The sequence below is a fragment of the Tenrec ecaudatus genome, chromosome 12 (genome assembly GCF_050624435.1).
Source record: "Tenrec ecaudatus isolate mTenEca1 chromosome 12, mTenEca1.hap1, whole genome shotgun sequence".
NCBI classification, from domain to species: Eukaryota; Metazoa; Chordata; class Mammalia; order Afrosoricida; family Tenrecidae; genus Tenrec; species Tenrec ecaudatus.
The window spans coordinates 120816094-120837998 of NC_134541.1; the positions used below are offsets into that span (position 1 = coordinate 120816094).

Consider the following 21905-nt stretch of genomic DNA (forward strand, 5'->3'; position numbering starts at 1 on the left):
ACCAATCAATACGGGCTGAGAAGTGTGGTCATATGATCCCATTATGGCCGTGGGTTGGATGCACAAAATCACTGTGAGCTAGAGACACCTCTACACGTGACTTCCCAAAAGAGGTGGCCCAACTCTCCAACTGTGGCCCCAGGTGTGCAATTCTCCAACTCTTTTGTCTTGCTCCTCTTACCTGAAAGCCGCATCTTTTGGGTCACATTTGTTTTCTGGTTGCCCTGGAGTGAGTTTCTCAGCAGGACAGACTTGGCCTCTTCCACAATGCCATCAGTGGATCAGAAAAGTGAGAGCCCAGACATCCTTGTTGTGCAGTGTTGCCTCAACACTGATCCAAGACCCCTAGACTGAGTTGGCACCCTGGGAAACCAAGATGATAGACTAGGATTTGTGGGGAGAGGGTGAAGCCTCTAGAATGTGGTTAAAAAACATCAAGTCACAGTGCGGGTGGGAAAACGGTAGGTATAGACCACAGGTAGAGAAGCCAAGGAGTCAAAGGGTGGTACCAAATGTTAAGTGTTCAACTGATAACTAAAAGGTTGACGGCTCAAGTCCACTCAGATGTGCCTCAGAAGAAAGGCCTGGTAATCTACTTCCACAAAATCATCAACTGAAAATCCTCTGGAGCACATGAAGTCACCAGGAATTGACTCGATGATTGTTGGCTACTGGTTGGTGGTGATGTTAGGTGCTGTCAAGTTGCTTCTGACTCATAGGGACACTGTGTACAACACAAAGAAACACTGCCTGGTCCCGCATCACCCTTGTAATTGTGTTTGAGCCCATTGTTGCAGCTGCTGTTATCAATCCATCTCATGGAGGGTCTTTTCCCCCCCATAGACCTTCTACTTTACCAAGTATGATGTTATTTTCCTGTGACTAGTCTCTCCTGATAACATGTCCAAAGTATGTGAAATGAACTTGCTCCATCCTGTTTTCTACGGAGTACTCTGACTATATTTCTTCCAGGACAGATTTGTTTGTTCTTCTGGAAGTCTGAGGTACTCCAATATTCTTTGTCAATGCCATAATTGAAATGCATCAATTCTTCTCTGGTCTTCCTTATTAATTGTCCAACTTTTATGGCATATGAGGCAATTAAAAATAGCATGGTTCGGGGCAGGTGCACCTTAATCCATGTGCAGCAGATCTGCCTTGTTAGTCTTGGTTGACAAGAGAAACAAATCCAGAGACACTCATGTGTGTGAGAGCTTTTTATCAAAGAACAATCTTACATTGAGAAAACACCCCAACCTATTTCAGATCAAGTCCCTAAGTTCAATATTAGCTCATGTCTCATACAAGTCCATAAATTTCTCTTTAGACTGACATAGCACATACAATGATGACAAATGCAGGAAGATCATAGGCCAGCCAGTGGCCTGTCTTGTGGATCCAGTCGCAGTGGAAGCATCTCAGTGTTGGCGTGGGTCTCATGTGGCTCCTTCAGCTCCAGGAATCTGGCTGCCATCAGCATAGCTCCATGTGGCTTGTCATCAGGAATGTGTAGCAGAGTGTACCCCACCTCCAGGGAGGAAGACAGGAATTCCCAGAATTCTCAGAAGGCCATACAACACAGAGGCCTCATTGGCTATGACCTGATTGACAGGCTAGATCCCACCCCTTTGCTCAAGTTGACAGATTATGTAACTGCCACACTGCTCAATACATTTTAGTTTCTTTTTTTAAAAATTAAATTTTTTTTTTGTTTCTTGACTGCTGCTTCCATGAGCATTGATTGTGCATCTAAGCAAAATGAAATCCCTGGAAAATAAAATTAAATCCCTGACAAGGTTCTTCCTTTCTCCATTTATCATTATCGGTCGGTTATAAGGATTTGGTTTTCTTTGCATTGAGATGGAGTCCGCACTGAAGGCTGTAGTAGGGTTTCCATCAGCTAAGTGTTTCAAGTCCTCCTCCCTTTCAGCAAACAAGGGGGTGTCACCTGCACAGCACAGGTTGTTTTGTTTTTTAAACCTTCCGCCAATTCTGATGACATGGTCTTCATGTGGTCGTTTCTTGGGTTACTTGGTCAGCATACAGCTGGAATAAGTAGGTTGAGAGTTGAGTAAGTATGGTGAACGGATGTAAACCTGACGCACACTTTGGTGATTTTAAACTGCAGAGTATTCTTTGGTCTGTTTGAATGATGCTTCTTCATCCAAGTAAAGGTTCAACATTTAAGTGTTCTGGAATTTCTGTTCTTTGCAATGTTATCCATAATTTGCTATGACTGACACAGTTGAATGCTTAGGCCTGCAATAGAACACAAGTAAGCATCTTTTTGGTATTCTTTGTTTTTAGGCAACATCATATGGAATCAGCAATAACATTACTCTTTCTGTGTACTCTTTTAAATCTAACTTGAATTTCTGGCAGTTCCTGTCAAGGTAGTGATGCAATCATTTTCAATGATCGCCAGCAAAATTTTACTTGCGTGTGGTATGAATGACATTGCTCATTCAGTTCAGTGTCCCAAAGAGAAAACGACCACATTAGGACAAAGGCAGAAATGTGGAGTGATGTAGTTGCAGTCTAAGACCTCCTGGGTCTACCAAAAAGCTGGAAGAGAAAACAGATGATCTTCCTCTAGACCAGTGGCTCTCAAACTTCCTAATGCAACCACCATTTAATACAGTCCATCATGTTGTGGTGACCCCATAATCATAGAATTATTTTCTTTGCTACTTCATAACTGTAATTTTGGCACTGTTATGAATCGGGTGACCCTGTGAAAAGGTCCTTCCACCCCCCAAAGGGGTCGCGACCCACAGGTTGAGAACCGCTGCTCTAGGGATTCCAAAGATGGGCTGTCCCTGAGGACTTCCTGAGTTTAGATCCTAGCCCCCAGAACTGTGAAACAAGCAGTATTTGTGGGACTCACTGGGCTTCAGGTTCCAAAAGAGAATAGGGGTCTGCCCACATAGCTCCCAGGGTGCCAGGGGATTTGATCGCTTTCACAGCATCCGAATACTTGGGAAACAATCCAGGGAGCTGGTGGTCCATTCTCACCCATTAGATCCCAAAGTACTTGGTCAAGAAAACGATCAAGTGCTAAACTAGGAAGCTCAAGAGGAATGCCACAGAAACTGGTCTGTAGACAACTCAAGAAGACTATCCGAAGGAGAGATAGCTAGTAGCATCTTCCTGGAGACCAGCACTTCCTGCGAAGGGCCCCATGAATTTAGATTAGACTTCTCTGCCTAGGGGGAATGAGAAGAGGCTTGGTCCTGTGTAGTGCTAGGGGAATAAGACCCAGGGATGCCACAGTCCCCCTGTCAGGATAACGGCCAGTCATAAAGCTGAGAAAGTCAATAGATTCAGATGCCACCCCTGGCTCTGTGGCTCAGCCTCATTTTCTTCATACACCCACATGTGATAACTGACTATTCTACATTGAGCTCCCATGCCCCACCCCTCGGCACACACCACATCTGAGAAAAGGATGCTTATTTGGTGCTTATTTATTTTCCTCATTAAACTTTGTTTTAATGGTTCTCAAAGTCCTGTGACAAAATTTTGGTCAAGTTGTTTTCCATTTTTAAAATACTGATTTTACAAACCAGTCTTAAAGTTGCCACACACACAAAAGAAATGGATGGTCCACAAACATTCCTTTACTTCAGAAAGTTTTGCAATGCATTATTATTAACCAGTCTTTTACCATTCAACTTAAATGGCCAATGGAGACAAACAGTTCTAACTGAGACCATTCTTCCACCACTGATTAAGACGGCTGTGACAGGTGTTAGGAGTAACATTCATTTAGCCTTCTGGGCAGACGTGGTGACCTTGTCAGCTCCAGCAGCCTTTTTGGTCCACTGCCTTGATGACACCTACAGCAACTGTTGGTCTCATGTCTCAGACAGCAGATTGACTCAAAGCACGATAGGGAGAGAAGCTCTCCACACACATGGGCTTGCCAGGTACCATGTCAACGATGGCAGCATCACTAGACTTCAAGAATTTGGGGCCATCTTCCAGCTTCTTACCAAAACAGCAATCCGTCTTCTTCTGGAGCTCAGCGAACTTGCAGTCCCACACAGGTGTGCACCCAGCACTGATTTGACCATTTGGATGGTTCAAGATGGTCACCTGAGCAGTGAAGGCAGCTGCTTCCATTGGTGGGTCATTTTTGCTGTCACCAGCCTCATTGCCCCAGGAACATCTTTGACAGAGATGTTCTTGACATTGAAGCCTACGTGGTCCCCAGGCAGAGCTTCACTCAAAACTTCATAGTGTATTTTAACAGCATCCAAGTACAGTGGTAACGTTCACTAGAGCAAAGGTGATCAGCAAGCCAGGTTTCAGAACATCGGTTTCTACTCTGCCCTCAGGGACAGTGCCAATACCATTTTGCAGACCTCCTGAAGAGGCAGACACAGGGGTACGTCAGTTTCATGAGTTGGTGTCAGGATGCAATCCAGAGCTTCAAGCCGTGTAGTTCCATTGGCATTGCCTTCCTGACGGGTGACCTTGCACCCCTGAACCAAGGTATATATATGAGCTCTCGACTCAAGCATGTTGTCACCATTCCAACCACAAATGCTACTGTGTCAAGGTTGTAGCCAATATTCTTAATTCAGGTGCAAGTTTCCTTAACAAGTTCCTCTTATCTCTTTTGGCTTCCTTAACAATTTCCTCTTATCTCTTCTGGGTGTAGGGTGGCTCAGTGGAATCCATTTTGGTAACACCAACAATGCGCTGTTTCACAGCCAGTGTGGAAGCTAGAAGGGCTTGCTCATGGGTCTGTCCATTCTTGGAGATAGCAGCTTCATCTTCACCAACACCAGCAGCAACAATGAAGACAGCGCAGCCAGCCTGCGATGTTCCTGTCATCCTGAATCTCTGTGTCCAGGGGCATCGAGGGTGGCCACACAGGACTTGCTGGTCTCACATGTCCACAGGGGGGGGGGGCACCAATGGAATAGCACACTCATGTTCAGCTTTCAGCTTATCCAAGACTCAGCCATATTTGATGGAGACTTCCTCATCTCGGTAGCTTCCTTCTGGAATCTTTGGATGGTTCTTTTGCCAACGTCACCACATTTGTAGATCAGGAGACTGGTTGTGTTGGACTTGCCGGAATTGATGCATCCAATGATGACAATGTTGATGTGAGTTTTTTCCTTGTCTGTTTGGGGTGAGAGGTCTTTGCGATGGTTTTCACTGACACCTATATCCTGGCAGCAAACCCGTTGTGAAAAAAGCTAGTACTTATTTTTGACAGACACAATCTAATTACTTTCATTTTTCTGAAGATTGACATGGTTGGGGTTGGGCTCAAAATGGACAAGCAATCTGTTCAGATATCTCTGCTTTCGTTCTTAAGAGTTCTCTTTAAGGGGTGTTAGAGGAAAATAACTTCGTGGAGATGCCGTATGAGGAGGGGAAGAGAGAACTTTAAGCAGATATAAGTTTAAAAGATGGGGAAATGGGTATATAGGTACAGCTATTACATGTGATGAGTATGTATAGAGAAGACTTCAGGAGAAGGCACAAGGACATTTTGAGTGGAGGGAATGGATTGCATTTTTGCAGTCAAGTTGAAGTTCGTCCATAGTGGCAGGAAATGCAATGTCTCCAAAGGAAGAGGTTGGCAACTGATTAACCGAGGGGGTCACTCGAGGAAGGGAATGCTCGGGGAAGCCCGTCCCGGCAGTCTGTTCCTCTCTTCACAAGACAGAACTGCTGTGCCGGGGCTACAAGGGCAGGGCCGGCATGGAGAGAAGCGCTCTTTGCAAAAAGGCAGGGGCATCATCAGAGCAGTCACCTAGGCCATCTGTGTCCCTTTGCCTCTAATTCCCCAGTCGCTTCTCCCATGTTTCCCATGTGGGGGAGAGAGGAATGTTGGAGAGGGCAGGCAGGCGTGCTGGTGACTGGAAGTGGGCACGACCCATGGAAAGGAATAGCTTCTGCCTTATGTAGCAGACCAGTCGGGGTGAACTGCGGTGAGCAGCTAGGAGTCTAAGCATCTCCAGATGGAAAAGGAAGGGGTGTCAGGACTGGTTCGATCAAGGGCAGAGTAGTAAGCATGGAACAGTCGCTGAGCCATGGTCAGCGTGGAAGATCTCCAGGGCATGTGGTGGCTGGTTTCACAGCTTTGGCCTCTCTCTCTCTCTCTCTTTTTTAAAAAAATCATTTTATTGGGGGCTCGTACAATTCTTATCACAATCCATATGTACATCCATTGTGTCAAGAACATATGTATATTTGTTGCCCTCATCATTCTCAAAACATTTGCCTTCTACTTGAGCCCTTGACCTCTCCTCTTTTTTCACATGCCTACAATGACAATGAGGGCCCCATGAAGTCGCCATCGCAATCCTATTTGGTTGACAGCTCTCATGCAGGTGTACACACACACACACACACACACACACACACACACACCATTAGCTACCGTTAAGATGGCTCTAACTCATGGTGACCATTTGTATGATAGAACAACATGCTACCACTTAGATGATCGTTGGTATGTTTAAGTACACACACATGCATGCATTCCACAGCTCTGCCAAGAATCCTGACATTTTCATATAAACCACAGATATATTTAATTCAAATGAAACATGACACTAGAATGATGCTCAGTTCTTATCAAGTAGCAATTACATTTTTTTTAACAAAAAGGATAGTACATTTTTTTTCTCCATCTGGCAATCCAACAAAGCACAAGTGATATCCAGTTCTGATGAGGTGACGAGTCCAGTGGTCCCCATCAATGCCAAAGGTCTTGAGAGGATGAGGAGAACAGACCATACTCAATACAAAAGGATTCTGCAGCAAGTCTGGGAGGAGAGGAACTTCCCGCCTGAGATATGAGAGTGAAAGTCCAAGTAGCAGGAAGGGAGTGCCTTGTACAATTAATGGATTTTATTAAATAGTTAAGGCATTGCTTTGCGTCCCCTCCACACTGTTGTTGGTGCTGCCTGAATTAAAAGCAGTGACAAAAGTTGTCTATGCATATCTCGGCAGTAATACTCTTTCCATTCTAGGTATCTTTAATTTTTATTTTTTGGCATGATTTCTTTCCCATTTCAAGAAAGTCAACTTCTTCCAGACACAGGTCATGCAGCTTTAAGGGGCAGCCTCCACGATGTCCCAGGTTGTGACGAAGGTCAAGCCCAGTGTCGGGAGGCCTTCTTTTGCCCCCACTGAAAGCTTTTCGCTGTTGGGTCTGAAGAGGTCAACTTCTGCCCATCTTGGCTCCACTCTCTCCGCAGGGTGGCTGAGATCAAGGCTGGGCTTTCTTCATAGGGCGGTACTCTCTGTCTCATTGTCCATGTCTAGCAAGATGCGGCCAGGCACGTCTTTGCTTGCCGAGTCTGAATGCAGTTCAGAAAAGATGCTGCGAAGTGGTTCTGAAGCCCTAGAATTGACATCTGGACAAAAACACGAGGAGAGATGGTATCAGTAACACAGGAGAAGCCACTTGATGGTGGCCTGAGAAGAGAGAGGCTGGCGAGTTGTGGTTCAGCCCATGCACACACACAAGCCCTTACTAGAGGGGCCCTCAGGTCGTAGAGGCAGAGCCAAGCCTTGGAGAGCCTGCGGGGAGCTGGTGGGCAGAGCTACCTTCTGATGTGTGTGTGTGTGTGGGGGGGGGCTGCTCTCTCTGACCTTGTGGTGAGATGCAAACCTTCTACAAATGCCATGCCCTCACAAGTGACATTTCGGGTGACATCTTTGTGTGCGTGTGTGTGTGCGCACGCACGTGTGCTGACTTGTGTATTATAGGATGCTTAGAAGCGTCTCTGTGCTCTAGTCCTCAGATGTCAATGACACCTCCCTATCGCCAGTGTGACAATTCTCTTCAAAAGCTCTCAGATATTGTCATATGTCTCCAGGGGCCACACTCATCCCCGCTTGACAGACAATTACTGAGGTAGATCACTAAATCTCCGGCTAACATTAACAGTCTCTCTCCACTATGTGAACCTCCAGTTCCTCTTTCCTGCCTTACTATGTTGGTTGGAATGTTATTAACAGGATCACAAATATACAGTCTTGAAGCTACCATTCCTCTTTCCCATACTCACAGAAGACACCTTCAACTACCATAGCCCTTTTTCCAGCAAGGCAGGCAGGTAGGTCTCTGGCCTCCTATTCCTTGAACACACATCTGCAGAGCCCTTCCCACATGCCAGGCATCGGCATCATTTCACCTGCTGAGGCAATAGACACGACCTGCAAGACTACGCTCAAGTGGGGGTGACAGAAGGGCTTGTTTCTTTAGTGCTAGAAGTAGATGAGGGTTCTTAATAGTTTGAGAGACTTGCTAAATATTTGGGGCTTGCTATAAAGAAATGGAGAGGCATTCTAGGGGAGTAGTGGTTACTCTTTGGACTGCTAATTGCCAGCCAGATGAGCAATTGGAAACCACCAGTTGCATCTTGGGAGAAAGATGGAGGCTTTTTACGCCCCATAAAGGGTAACAGTCCTGGAAACCTACAGGGGCAGCTCCATCCTGTCCTATAGGACCACTAGGAGTCATGATTCACCACGAATTTGACTTTATAAAGATATGGAGATGTATTTGTAGTTTTACTATGAGATAGGTTGGTTGTAATTTTGTTCTGCCAGGTTATTTGATCCTGGGGAGGAGCAGGGACTGAACTAAGGTAGGAATCAAGTGTCGGGAGTTTCCCCATTTTGCTTTATGGCTCCCCGCCCCCACCCCTCTGAGTATCTGCTAATAGAAAGGGGAAATCTGGCAATAGATATGGGCCTGTGATAGTTGTACAACATGACGAATGGAATCGATGCCAATGAGCTATTCATGCCAAAGAGACGGAAGCGGCCAGTTCACATTTTACCAGGACAAAAAAAGAAGTGAAAGAAAAAGCTGCTTCTGTTTACTAGCTGTGACGCGACGTTGCTTCTGTGTCACTTGTACTGTGTCCACAGCATGACAGCTAGCAAAAGCCACGCACTTCTGGGAGGCCCTCTGCCCCCATCCCCATCCCTGCCAGCCGGCTCCGGGCTGTAAGTACTGCTGGCCCTGCGAGTGGCTGACGGCAGGCCGTAACTTCAGGATCTGGGGACTCATCCCTCTCGGTTTGCCCCGTACCACGTCTCAGTGACATGCCTCCAGGTGGTTGGCATGTGGACTGCCCCTTCTCCTGGAAACTTCAGAGGTCATTCAGATGAAAAGAAACATTTTCCCAGGGAGTGTAAGGGGAATCTGAGAGATGGGGAGCTAAGTGCCGGGGCTCATCCCTGGGGTGACAGTTCAATGGCCACCAAGCAGGACAGCCCGGGTACTGCCAACGGTACTCGTCGGAATAGTGCCCGCCTAAGGTGAACAGCCCGGCCTCACTGGTGTGGACAGCGGACGTGGCCAGCCAGCCCTTGAATTAAATGTCATCAACATGTGTCTGAATTTTAAAGCCAAAGATTCCCTTTCCATAAAAGGAGGTTTGGTTAATGGGGTGGGCGGGAGAAACAGGAGCTTCTCTTAGGAGTGTTCTTACTGAACTTTAATAGGACTGAGACACTGTCGGGAAAGGGGGGATGCGGGTGGGGCCTGAGCAGAGACAATACCGATTTAAGCGAAGCACCCAAGGTGCGTTCATCTCAATGCTCAGCCGGCCACTGACGTTGTACTCCACTGTCCTTTCCTGAGGTTTCCTCCTCCGAAAGGGGACCTCCCTTCCCAAACTTGGGGCTAGAATTCTCTGGATGAACCCACTTCATTCCTTCGGTCCCATCTGACCCCCAAGGGACCGTGTCACGGTTTTGGCTATCGGCTAACTCCTTCCCAGCACCTTCCTTCATAAGCGGGCTTGATGCCACCCGTCAGGGTCTAACTTTGTAAAGTGGATGGCTGCCGGCACCATATTTATCTTTCCAATCCTAAGACCTCCTTGGCTGCCAGGTTTCTGAAACACATCACTCTCAGATTTGCTGGGTGGCACAGTGGTTAGCGCTCTGCTGCTAACCCAAAGGAAACGGTGGGGCAAGCTGCTGCTGCAGACTACGGGCTTGAGAACTTAGGGGGCTATTCTACTCTGCCCGACAGGGCGGCTGTGTCGATTCAAATGCAACAAGGTTTGAAGGAGTCAAGAAAGAGTTCAGGTGTGGAAGGCCATTGCAGACAATTTGGGTCTTATGGATCGCGTGAAACCAACTGACTTGTACTTTCCCATGATGCCATCGGGGGGGCTGTGTATGCCCCAAACAGAGGACACGTTGGAATTGTTCTTAGTTAAATGGAAGCTGGAGGAGGATCCGAGTGTATCTGTTTGGCTCACGGTACACCCTCTCCCCACTGACCAATTAGCTTGTTATTCATCACTTTGCATTTGGGACAATATCTTCAATCCGACAAGTTTGCCTATTTAGGATATCGGCCTGGCGGTAAAGAAGGCTGAGGTGTGATGCGAAAGGACAGCTGCCTCTCATGACTAACGTATGTCCAGTCTTGGCTGGGCCATGATGCTCAGGGGGTTGGCAGTTTGTAAAGATGCAGTTTTGCCAATGACGTCATGATATAATTCGACAGTTCCACCATGCTGTAGCCACCTTCTGTTTTGTGATCTGACGTGGCCTTCCTTCATTTCACATGATGGCCTGGACTTTGGACCCTGACCCTGTTGATACGTGAGGAGTGGGTGGAAATCCTCAGTGCCGAGCAGAATGGCTAGCGAATAGCCGGTGCTCAATATATTTTGTGGCTGGCAGGTGGAAAGACGAATAAAGAGCCATTCAGGCTAACCATCTCCCAAGCCTCCTTTCCTACAGGCCTTAGCACCTGTGCCCGTAGGGCAACGGTGGTGTGGGAAATCCCCTTTACCCTTATCCTAACCCAACAGCACAGAGAATGTGGCCAGTCCAAAAAGTTTATTAGAAACTGTGAAACTGACAGAGGAGCCCCTGGGTCGTGCGATTGACTAAGCACTCGCTTAAGTGGAAGACTGGAGGTTTGAGCTCAGTCAGACGGGCCCTGGAAGAACTAGGCCTGGCGAGCTCTTTGCGCAGGATCAGCCATGGAAAACCCTGCGGAGGACAGTTCTACACTAACGCACCTGGGCTCGCTGGCACTCGACAGTAAGTGGTATTATGGGATGGACAGGCCCTGCGGCTGGGGCAGAGGGGGCACTGTCCATGTGAATTCCACGTCTACTTGTATTAGCGTCCGTAGAAGACACGGACCTTTCTCAGAGGTCAAGCCTGCTGCCTTTCTCTTTTCCTGAAGCATCACACAAGCGATTTTTGAAGTTGTACTGTCTTGTATTTCTCTAAGGATTTATGATGATCACGCATTTCTTGCATTTATCAGGGAACAAGTGTACAGTGGGAACCTGCACTGCCTGCTACCTGCCTTGTCTGGAGACAGGGACCATTCCAGGGTGTCCCAGGGGGCAGGGGGACTTCTTTCCTCCGTCCCTCTCTCACTCTCACTCTTGTCTGTCCCTGAAGGACAACAACAACAAGCCACTTCCATCGAGTCAATCCTGACTCATACTGATTCCGGGGACACAGGGCAGAACTGCCCCACCGGGGTCCCCAAGGCTGCGAATCTTAATGGGAGTGACTGCCACGAAGCAGCTGATGGGTTCTTTGTCCTTTTGGCCGGCCACAAGCACTTAACCGTCATGCCACCAGGGCCCTGTAGTGAGAATTACAGACATGTGTACAAAGCAACGGCCCCTGTCCCCCCGAAAGAGACTAATCTTGAATCACAACAGACAGTAGGATTGAGCATTTTCTAAATAGCAGTTCCTGTGAAGTGCTTCATACAGGTTTGTCACATGATGGCATTAGTCCATGTCTAAATAGAAAGAGAAACTCTAAGGTGACGTGCTTTGCCCAGAAGTGGCCGGCAGTGGACAGAAGAGGGCCAGTCACAGAGTTTCACAGCCTGGACTTTGGTTCATAACCCCCACCCCACCCTTCCCCAAAGTTTTAGGTCCTTGGGAAAGGTTCTGAAAGAAAAGCCATTTTCTGATGAGGCGATGGATTGTGTCGGAAGCACCCTCGTTCATCTTTATCCACAGGAGAAGCAGGTTACTTTAGAAAGACACTTGTAGGAAGCCTACTTCATTTTCTAAAATGCCTCTAAAACTCTCTGGCTGTTAACCTACACAAAGCATCGTTTCTCTTTGTATGTGTTTTAAAACCAGCCGGCCTTTGCATGTACTGCTTTGAGTGCTTCAGCAAGTTCGCAGGAAAATTCCATGATCTTTTCATTTCACTTCATACAAACTTTTTGAAGCCCCCTCATACTTGAGGGGAAAGAAAAGGCGTGAGACCCCCTCACCTCTTGCTAACTAGCCTCAGTTTAGGAGCTATGGCTCCTCGCGGATAAGGGCTTCTGAAAATATGACCCAGGTTTCTTCCTAAACTGAGGATCTTTTTCCAGAACGCAGACGGCTCCGAGAGGGCCCCAGATGGGCCTGGCTTTATAATGTACGGTCTGGCTCTGGGAGGTGTATTTGCTCCATCGATAATTTTGAACATGTGATCCTCTTAAAGTGCAAGGTCGCCTCTCGGCACTTTGCTGGATCCACATACACTCTTGAGATGATAGCTGCAGGCGCAACTGCGGGAGGAGCAGGCGCCTCGGCCCCACGAGGAAGGAACTAACTTCCTTCTGGCCCACGGCAGTTCTTAGGGCTGCGCATAACTTTTATTATTTTAATTAAAAGAGAGATTGGTTTCAAGTTTTACTCTATATTTATGATGACATGATTCTGATATTTACTTATTAAGAATAAACTGCCACTAAAAAATAGAAGTCACTTACGTGTCAACTATGGGGAATAATACATCTAGTTTCCGAAAAATGGTTATAAGAAAGTATCGTCTGACATACGCGAGTGCATATGGTGGACCGTAAAATAAAAACACAGACTTACTCTCTGTAGATACCAAGTCAGGATGACCATGCATACCCTCACCTTCTGGGGAAAACGTAGCATGCAGAAAAAACAGGGAAATATGAATGGTGGACTTCTCCATTTTTTGAATTAAGGCGATTTATGACTTTTATTTCTCTGATTTTCTTGGATAGCTAGTCTAATTTCTTGATAAATTACTTTCTACAACATTTTAAAAGTTCAACTTTGAAATGAAAACCAGCCCTGTCCAGTTTCTGATGAGAGTCACTGGGTCTGTCCATCACCCAGCGGACGAATGATTCATGGGGAATCTCAGGTTCACTACATTAAGAAGTGTCTCTGACTCCAGAGAATTTTCTTTGGGATCCATCAGCTAACCAGTATAAGGAAGACAAATGTGATGCTCTACGGGAATCGCCTACACATCACAGTCACTACACGGATGCTTCTTGGCCCTCCCCAGACCTCCTGCGCCTGATTCTTCCAAGATGCTGACATGGGAATCTAATTCAGATCCCTGGTTAACAACAGTTTTTCAAGATCAACATACTGATAAACAGCTACCGTTTACAGACCCATTGTCTGTTATGAACTGTCGGTGCTCTTGAATCGATCTAATTTAACCCCTCCAATGACTGTCGCAGATGCCGCCACTGCACGGTTCAACCAGGGTGCGCCTTGCTACACTATGCGCTGTCGTTCAAACTCAGGTGTGTCCATTCTAAAATGTAGATTCTGGCTACTACTCCTCAGGTCCACCTGGTCTAGAGAAGATCAGACGTGAAAAGCATTAGTAAGGCAGGCCCTGTGACCTGGCCAGCCCGGTGAATGCGCTTAGTACTCGAGAGTAATTGGCAGCAAGCACAAATGAAGCCAGTCTTCCTTTAGTGCATGCACTATTAGTAGGGATGCAAGCAGGCAAGGTTAGGGTGACCAGTTAGTAACAGGCACACAAATATGATCATCAAGTAGCAAAAACACTTCGGCCAATCAGGTGCCTTTTCCTTACCATTAAATATTCCAATTTCAGTTCTTACTGAATAGGGCAGGTCATACATCTAAATTATTTAATGAAATGTTTAAATTAGCATACTCTTTTCTAAAAGCTACGACTTCAAAACAGTAAGATATCAACTTTTCTTTTTTTGAAAAAAACAGGGAAGCTAGAACCTTGGTGTTTTCCAGAGTAACAAGTAAGCACAGGCTCAAAGAATACCACAAACGCTCCCCTGGGTTGACAGACACTGGCAGCCCAAACCTGCTTGGCAGCAATAATCTCCCCACAGAGTTGGTCTTCGTTCCACAGGCTTTAACCCAACTCAAGCAAGTCACTTGCTGTTACGAATTTGTCTATCTAAGATTTCCAAGAAAAAAATAAGATACAATAAAAAGCCATCTTGTGTTGTTAATGTTTTCCAGTACCCACTAGCTACATCCAAGAATGGCACAGGCTCATACATTCTAAATGCTGGCCTTTTATCGCCTTTTAAATGGTAGTCGCAGGAACTTAGAGAAATTATAGGTTAACTTTTGTTATACAAAGGTAAATTGTGGTGACCTGGAATTTCTTGAGTTAGGAGAATTTATAGCATAGATTAGTTTTAAAACATTTTCTGAATATGTTAAGGACGTATTTTTCAAAAGTAAGATGTTGGTTGTCTGATCATTCGTAAAGTGCAGTCCAGCCCAGTCCAGTGCATTACAGTGTTGGAGCAGACCCAGAAAATAACCTTCTGGAATAAATCTACCCCAAGTGATACTGATATTGAAAAGAAAAAAACAAACAAGCCATGACTCTAGTTCCTGGTCTTTTAAATCTAAATCAATGGCACGATTTGAGAGAATATAATTTTGGTGTGTCACCAGAATTCAAGCGTTTAAAGGCTCCGACTTCCTTAGGTTGGGGCTAGTCATTTCACGCTGTAAATGACCTGCATGTTCACCCCAAGAGGGAGCCAACCAGACTTTTTGGTTATTCCCGAAGGAGCTAGGAAGTGGACAAACACGTGTCCTCCTAGAGCCTGAACCCTCGCCTCCCCTTTTGGTTTCTATAGAAAGTCTGACTCTGACCAAAGTGTGAGAATTTTGGTGGGCTCAGCAGCCCTCACAACAAGCTTAAGGCTCACAAGAGCTGACGGAAAGGGCTGTACACCCTAAGGAAAAAGCCTTGTGCCGTGAACCTAAAGCCATGACCAAAATGAGCCCCAAAGCACCTTCTTAAAAAAGCTCATTTAGTTACAGAAAGCAAAATGTGAGCAGGCTAGAATGCCAGAGCACGGGGGTGGGATCCTTGGGAGCATCTGCTCAATGGCCGCCGCTGTTTTTTTGGTCCCACGAAGTTCAAGCATCAAATTAAGAAGCTCCATGCAAGTTACTTGCACTCAGGGAACAAAAATGAAAAGCTCCAGGAACAAAGGACACGCTCTTCTGTGGGGACTGCCCCTGAGTTCTCTTTTGCTGGCGGCTGACGAGCCAATCAATGGCAAGGCAATCATACCGAGAACAACAGAATGCTTGTGAGAGCCTTACCAACAAGAAAGAAGACGTCCTTGGTATCTTATGCGGACCCTGGGCTTTTTAATTTACTGACAGCTACTTCTTAAGTAGGGAGCACTGCAGCTCAAGTGCTTCGGATGAAGACAAAGCAATGTCTACCTGGCCATGGCCGGGGGTCAAATGGCCGCTCCTGAACACAGTCAAAAGCACAGACACACAACACAGCTAAGCAGGAGCATTGGGGCTGTTGGTACAAGCTGCTTGGGGGTGGTTACAGACCTTAGTCCTGGCAACCTTCCCCACCTGTGAGGGCACTAGGAAGGGCATCTATTAGGAAACAAACAAACAAACAAACCAATATGGCTTTTGTTTAAAAAATGTTGATGTGTCATCAGAAAAAAAGTTATTAACCAATCATAACAAATTGAAATTATGCATAAATGTATTTTATGCCTAGAAGTGTTGGGGGGGGAGAGAGGGGAGATCAATACTCATCATTTCAGGCATCAGCTTTGGGTGTTTCAGCACTGGCTTATTTTCAGCTGAGAAGGCAACCTGCATGGGACAGTCGTTGGGTCCGCGTGCCCAGATGTGTATTTTCAAAACTGATTTTTAAAAAGTCTGGTCTGTAGGAAGAAATGAGTCTAAAACGCGAGGCGCCCTTTTTTCTTAGAAGGAAAGTATTTTGATGAAGAATTCACTAAGAAATGAATTTCATTCGCATGATATACAACTCTTCCACCTACACTAAAAGTCAGTATTCTCGTTCTACTTAAGAAAATGTAACTACAGATAACTCATACACAATGAAACTGTAAGTCAGGAGTCAGAAAACTTTTCCTGTAAAAGGACAGAGATAGTAAATATTGTAGGTTCTGTGGGCCACACGGTCTCTGTAAGGGCTTGTCTATGATGCTGTTTTAGCGCAAAAGTAGCTAAATCCAGTGAATGGATTTTCCTGTGTCCCAATAAAACTTTATTTATACAAACCGGCTGCTGGCCAGCATTGGCCTGCAGGCGCAGTTGGCTGATGCCTGTTATCAATCGATGCCTAAAGAGTGAGGAGATCAAAAGTAGGTAGAGGGACAGGAACTGCTGGAAACGACTTCCTACTTACCTGTTACTATTTTGGAGGCTGTGGGTACTGTGCTGGGGAGGCTGCCATCGCCAGCTGAGTGGGCACCAGGAGGATGAGGGGGCGGGGGCACACTGGGTCGGTTTCTGGGCTTTGGTACTGGTCTCGGTCTTGGTAAGGTTCCGGCGTGTGGCTGCATAGTTTCTGGGTTACTCACCACCTGGGTCTGAGAAGCTAGCACCCCGGGACTCTGTTTGCCGAGGGGTGGCGTACTGGGGGGCGTTGGAGTCTCAGGAGGAGTATGAGACGGCTGCTCAAGTCCATGCTCACTGGGCAGTGCCAAGGGGTTAGGCGAGGCCTGGCTACTTGGTTTGGTGTGCATCAGCGGTGTGGCCTGGGTTGGAGGCTGTGGTGGTGGGTGGCTGGGAGCTTGTATTGGACACAGACTGCTGGAGTACCTCCGGGGAGCAGAGAGCTGGGGGGTGGCCGACGGTTGGCCCGAAGCCTGGCCAGTGTGCTGAGGGGGAGGGGAAGCGCTTCTGGTGGGCGGCTTGGGTGAGAGACTGGGGAGGTGCTGAGAGGTTCCTGGCGAACTCTGGCCCCCAGGATGGCCAGGAGGTGGGTTTGCTGGTTTCGGGGGTGCTGGCGCAGGTTTTTTAACAGCTACACAAAGGGGGAAAACAACAAAACACCTTTCAGTAAGCGCAGCATTACCATAACCAGGCAACCAAGATTTACCATGGCGCGATCCAACTCTCTCTGAGAAAATAACACACCTGTTTTGAAAATAAGCGCATTGTATACATGGATTTAAAGACCTGTCAGGTTAAATTTGTTTCGGTTTTAAAAGAAAGCTTTGGCTAACCAGCGCAGACTCCGAGATGCTGCTCCGGCGTGAGACCACCTCTCAGTGCTCTCTACTCTTGTCCGGTGAACGCGGATCAGCAAGCCCCAGGCGCAAGTGGGCTCCTTCTACCGTGCCCCCCTTGCCCTAAGCCATCTTAGATGACTTCTTTAAGGACAGCTGGGTCAGGCCCTTCCCCACCAAACACGAGCTAAGCTCAGTGGCACAAAGGGCTGGGAGTCTGGCACTGAGTGATGGGCTAGAGCCGAGACGGGGCTCTCTGACAGGATGGAAAAACAACCGGTCCGGGGGCCTGATTTGAGGCCGGAGCGGAGAGGAATGCATGGAAGAGGCAGACTAGTATCTTTCACAGTCTGCTCAGATCCCACCCATCCCCCAGGAAAGAGTGAAGGAAACGGAGGAAAGAAAGGAAACTGGATCATTCACCAGGCATGTCTCTAAACCCAGTGGGGCCTTTACATAAATCGTCTCACTGACGTTTTCTTAAGCTCCCTGCAAAACAGACATCACTGTGCCCATTTCACGGTGGGAAAAGGCTAAGGCTCAACGAGGCCATCTGCTTGCTACAGAAGACCCCGTCACAGTGCTAAGAGCCAAGATGTCACTTTGAGGACAGATGTCACTTGACTGAAGCCCTGGTATTTTTAATCGCCTCCTATGCATATGAACAGGTTAAGGCGATACAACATGAACTGATACCACTGAAACGTAATGTTGGCAAAGAGTCCTGACATTACCAGAGGAACAAACCACCCCGTCTTGGCAGAAGCACAGCCAGAATGCCCCTTAGAATTGAGGAGGGTGAGCCTTTGTCCCCGGGACTGAGTGCAGGAGGGACCTGTCCTTGGGGCAGAACATATACTTGGGAAAGTAGAGGGGCAGCGAGAAAGAGGAAGGCTCTCAACAAGATGCACGGACTCTGGCTGCAAAGGTAGCAGCGATCGTGAGGCTGGCAGCACCTGATCGGGCGGGTTTCACCGTGTGCTACACCATGTGGCTTGTGGTGAGGGAACCAGCTGGATGGCACTTAACAACAATAAACCACAGAGAGACCAATTGTTTTAAAAACAGGCCACCCTCAAAGCTACCATGTGGCAAAAAAGAAGTTCAGACCCAGGTCATGCGGCCTCCAAAAGGTGTCCTCTTCCTTCTCTCGCTCTCTTTTAATAAATCGTTTTTTATAGGGGATTTTATTGGGAGTTCATACAACTCTTATCACCATCCATCCATCCATCAATCCATCGTGTCAAGCACATTTGTGCATTTGTTGCCCTCATCATTTTCAAAACATTTTCTTTTTACTTGAGCGCTTGGCATCAGATCTTCCCCCCCCCTCTCTCCCCAACCCTCCCTGCCACATGAACCAGTGATAATTTATAATTTTTTTTTTCATGTCTTGCACTGACTGATGTCTCCCTATGACTCCCTCGTCACAGGGCTCTGAATTTGGGATTGAAACGGGCAAAGCTGGCTTGGCTTGGCTGGCTAGAACTTCTGACATGGGAATTCTGAAAACCTTCTCACCCAGAAACCACCGGCCATCGTCCAAGGAAGAAATATTGAGACGCCTTTGGAATGTTTGCCAAAAGCTGGGTGCCACAAGCAATTGAAAAAACAAAACTCTGACGTTCTGGACTAAGCAATAAAAATTACAAACGAATACTGAAGTCGATTATTAAAATTGAATAGGACCACAGAAGAATGTGGGGGTTGGCTGCAGTGGGGTAGAAAGGATCAGGCTCATCCTGTCAGGCCCTGAGACTTGGGGCTGCAGGAGCCCCGAAGCAGAAGGGCCTCACATGTGTTACTGAGGAAACTCCTCCATCAGACGACAGGTCACACCTAGGACAGAGGCCCAGACCACCTAATTTTCTTTAGGTGAGTCGGGGTACAGCTAAAGATGAAGGTGACCCAGAGAGGAAGACAGTCTTATGACGGGTAAAGTGGGGGTCTATACCCAAGCGATCCCGGTACCCACCGACACCCAGTCGATTCTGCCTCATAGTGACCTCGTGGACAGCAGATCGAAACTCTGTCGGCCCTGCACCGTCCTCACACTTGTTCTGACCCTTGAGCACATTGCTGCCGCCACTGTCCATCCATCCCTTTCTCTGCCCTTCTCCTTTACCACGGCCCAAGGATGGGAGACGAGGGCTCGCCGGCCATGCTTCTAAGGAGCATGCTGGCTGTACTTCTTCCAAGGCGGATCTGGTGGTTCTTCTGGCGGTCTGTGGTCCTGTCAATAGTGTTCTTCCACACCATCGTTCACATGACAGCATCTGGTTCTGAGAGAGTCAGCCAGAGTGTTCTGAGAGAGTCAGCAGAGCCTTAGCAGAAAGAGAGCCAGGACGGACCAGGGGGTCCCTCCTTTCCACCCCGACAATGCTCCTGCTCATTCCCCCATCAGACAGGGGCGATTCTGGGAGCCCTTCGGCGGACAATCATTAGGCATCCACCTTCCATTCTGACTTGGATCTTTATAAGGGAAAAAAGACTTCATTGATATGGTTACAGTCCGATGACTCTCAATTCTTTAAGGACGGCTTGTATTTTGCTTACAAAAGTTTCTTGCCCTGGATGGAGCTCAAATTGAGAAATAGAGCGTATATTTTAAAATGTTAATTCCATTTGCCCATAAACTTTTGGAACTCCCTCATATTTCTCTAAGGATTAATCATGCTTGTACCCATAAATGGGTGGTGGGGGTGGGTATGGGGTGGTGGCATCTGGCTTCTGACCTCACATGGGAGGAGTAGGAAAATCAGCATCAGCATCTGCCTTGGGCAGATCCCCGCGAGGCAGAAGCCAGACATGCCTCCGCCCTCCAACCTTCCTATCTGTTCTGACAGCAACCATTCCTCCCATGGCACTCTCTCCTGCGTTTGAAAACCCACTGCAAGGTTACACAGAATTCACAGAGAGTAGTCATGATTATGGGGCTTACCAGGGAAGTTAGCAGTTTACAGTTCAGGATCAGAAATGTGCTTTGGTCAGGACTGCCCATTCTCAGACACGCCTGCAGGCAGGCCTCTCTGGTTCATGGCCCCACAGTCACACAGCCCCTTGGCCTTTGCCCTGCCTGGGCAAGGCTACACAGCTTTGAAAGCGATGCTGGTAAGTGGCCAATGGGCACTCCACTGTGCTATTACACATCAGCACTAGGTTCTAGCTCCATGGATCTGCAAATCTAGCTTCTCGATTAAGTACCTACACACACCCGACTCCAGCAGGTGAGCCCCCTGCTCGCAGGCACTCAGCTTTGCTGACTCTGAGGGCCGGGAAGTCCCTGCTTTGTCACAGGTTCTTGGTTCTGCTGATGCTGCTCCTCGGGTACTTCTGCACCACTTCTCTGACATCACAGCGTCAGTGCTCAGGGATCTCAGGGTCCAAAGGCTTGACTTGTCTTCCTTCATGGCAGTAGCCTGCCAACTTCCTGTTTCCCATGTGGCTCATCTTATTGAGCAGCTGCCTACGGAAGTGTTTGCAACAATCATCTGGCTTGTGATGACAAACTCACTTTTTCTTGAGTGAGCATCACCAACATTCTAGATAACTGCCATTGGGGATCAAGACACAGGCCGCCCCAGATCCCGTGGATTATAATCGACTCTAAAATTGTCTTCATGTAATCGTGTCCAAATAATGACCAGTTGTGGGGGGGCTGCCTTGTACATTCCAGGATGTTTAGCAGTGTCTCTAGCCTCTACCCACTAGATGCCAATGATATTCGCCAGTTGTGACAACCCAAACTGGCTCTAGACCCTGCTCAATACACCCAGGGCTCAGGGAGGCCCCAAATCACCCAGTGTTGCTCTCGTACTACAAGACACCTATAGCTCCTAGCTCACAAGTATTAGTTACTGAGTGTCCACAGCAAGGCAGGTAGAGCACAGGGGCCAGGAACACTGGCATGTGTGGGACACGTAAGGTCACAGCTCCCTCAGGCCTTGAACACACACACCCTAAGCTCAAACAAAACAAAACAGAATTTTCAGAATGAGGAACATGTTAGGATAGAAAATGACTTTGTGGGGTGGGAGGCAGTCAGTCCCTAGGTGGGACTTAACCGAAAGTTTGTCAGTTCAAGGCTAACCCCAGAGGCCTGGATGATATCTCCTTCCACATGAAAGGAAAAATCGGTCACCGAAAATCCCTGGGAGCACATTTCTACTCCAACCCACATTACACGCAGTTGCCATGGGTGGGCATCGACTCTCTGGCAGTTGGTGGTTTGTCAGATTAAAGACTGGGATGCTTCACGGAGAAAGTGTGCTGACTGGAGACGTGGCTGACGAGAAGTCACCACGTGAAGATGAAGGATAGGATGTGCTGGAGGGAAAAACAATGCAGACTCAAGCACAGAGGATCTCAAGAAGGAATAAGTGACGACAGAAAAGGGGGTGAAGGAGACGCCGGACAGTGTCCGACATGACAAAATAGTAATACTTTATAAGTTATCAAGGGTTCATGGGGGGGGTGCTGGGAGCAGGGGAGGGGATGAGGAGCTGATGCCAAGGGCTCAAGTAGAGAGCAGATGTCTTGAGAATGATGATGGCAACATATGTACAGATGTGCTTGACACAATGGATGGATGTTTGGATTGTGATGAGAGTTGTACGAG

General features: G+C 47.5%; 1 protein-coding gene across 5 annotated transcripts in view; it reads right to left on the reverse strand.

The window, feature by feature from the left end:
- Window positions 1-6535: 6535 nt before the first annotated feature.
- The window catches only part of ARHGAP17 (Rho GTPase activating protein 17), a 100154-nt gene continuing 84784 nt past the window's right edge, over window positions 6536-21905 (reverse strand). For 2 of the 5 annotated variants that reach the window (XM_075564639.1, XM_075564635.1), the window contains 2 exons: window positions 16462-17082; window positions 6536-7388 (listed from right to left, as the gene is read on the reverse strand). In XM_075564639.1, coding sequence (XP_075420754.1) covers window positions 7258-7388; window positions 16462-17082 — 752 coding nt within the window. In that variant the 3' untranslated portion in view covers window positions 6536-7257. Of the gene's footprint in view, window positions 7389-13857; window positions 13907-15623; window positions 15672-16461; window positions 17083-21905 lie in introns of those variants that run through there. The other 3 variants (XM_075564636.1, XM_075564638.1, XM_075564637.1) reach the window with 3 other exon arrangements.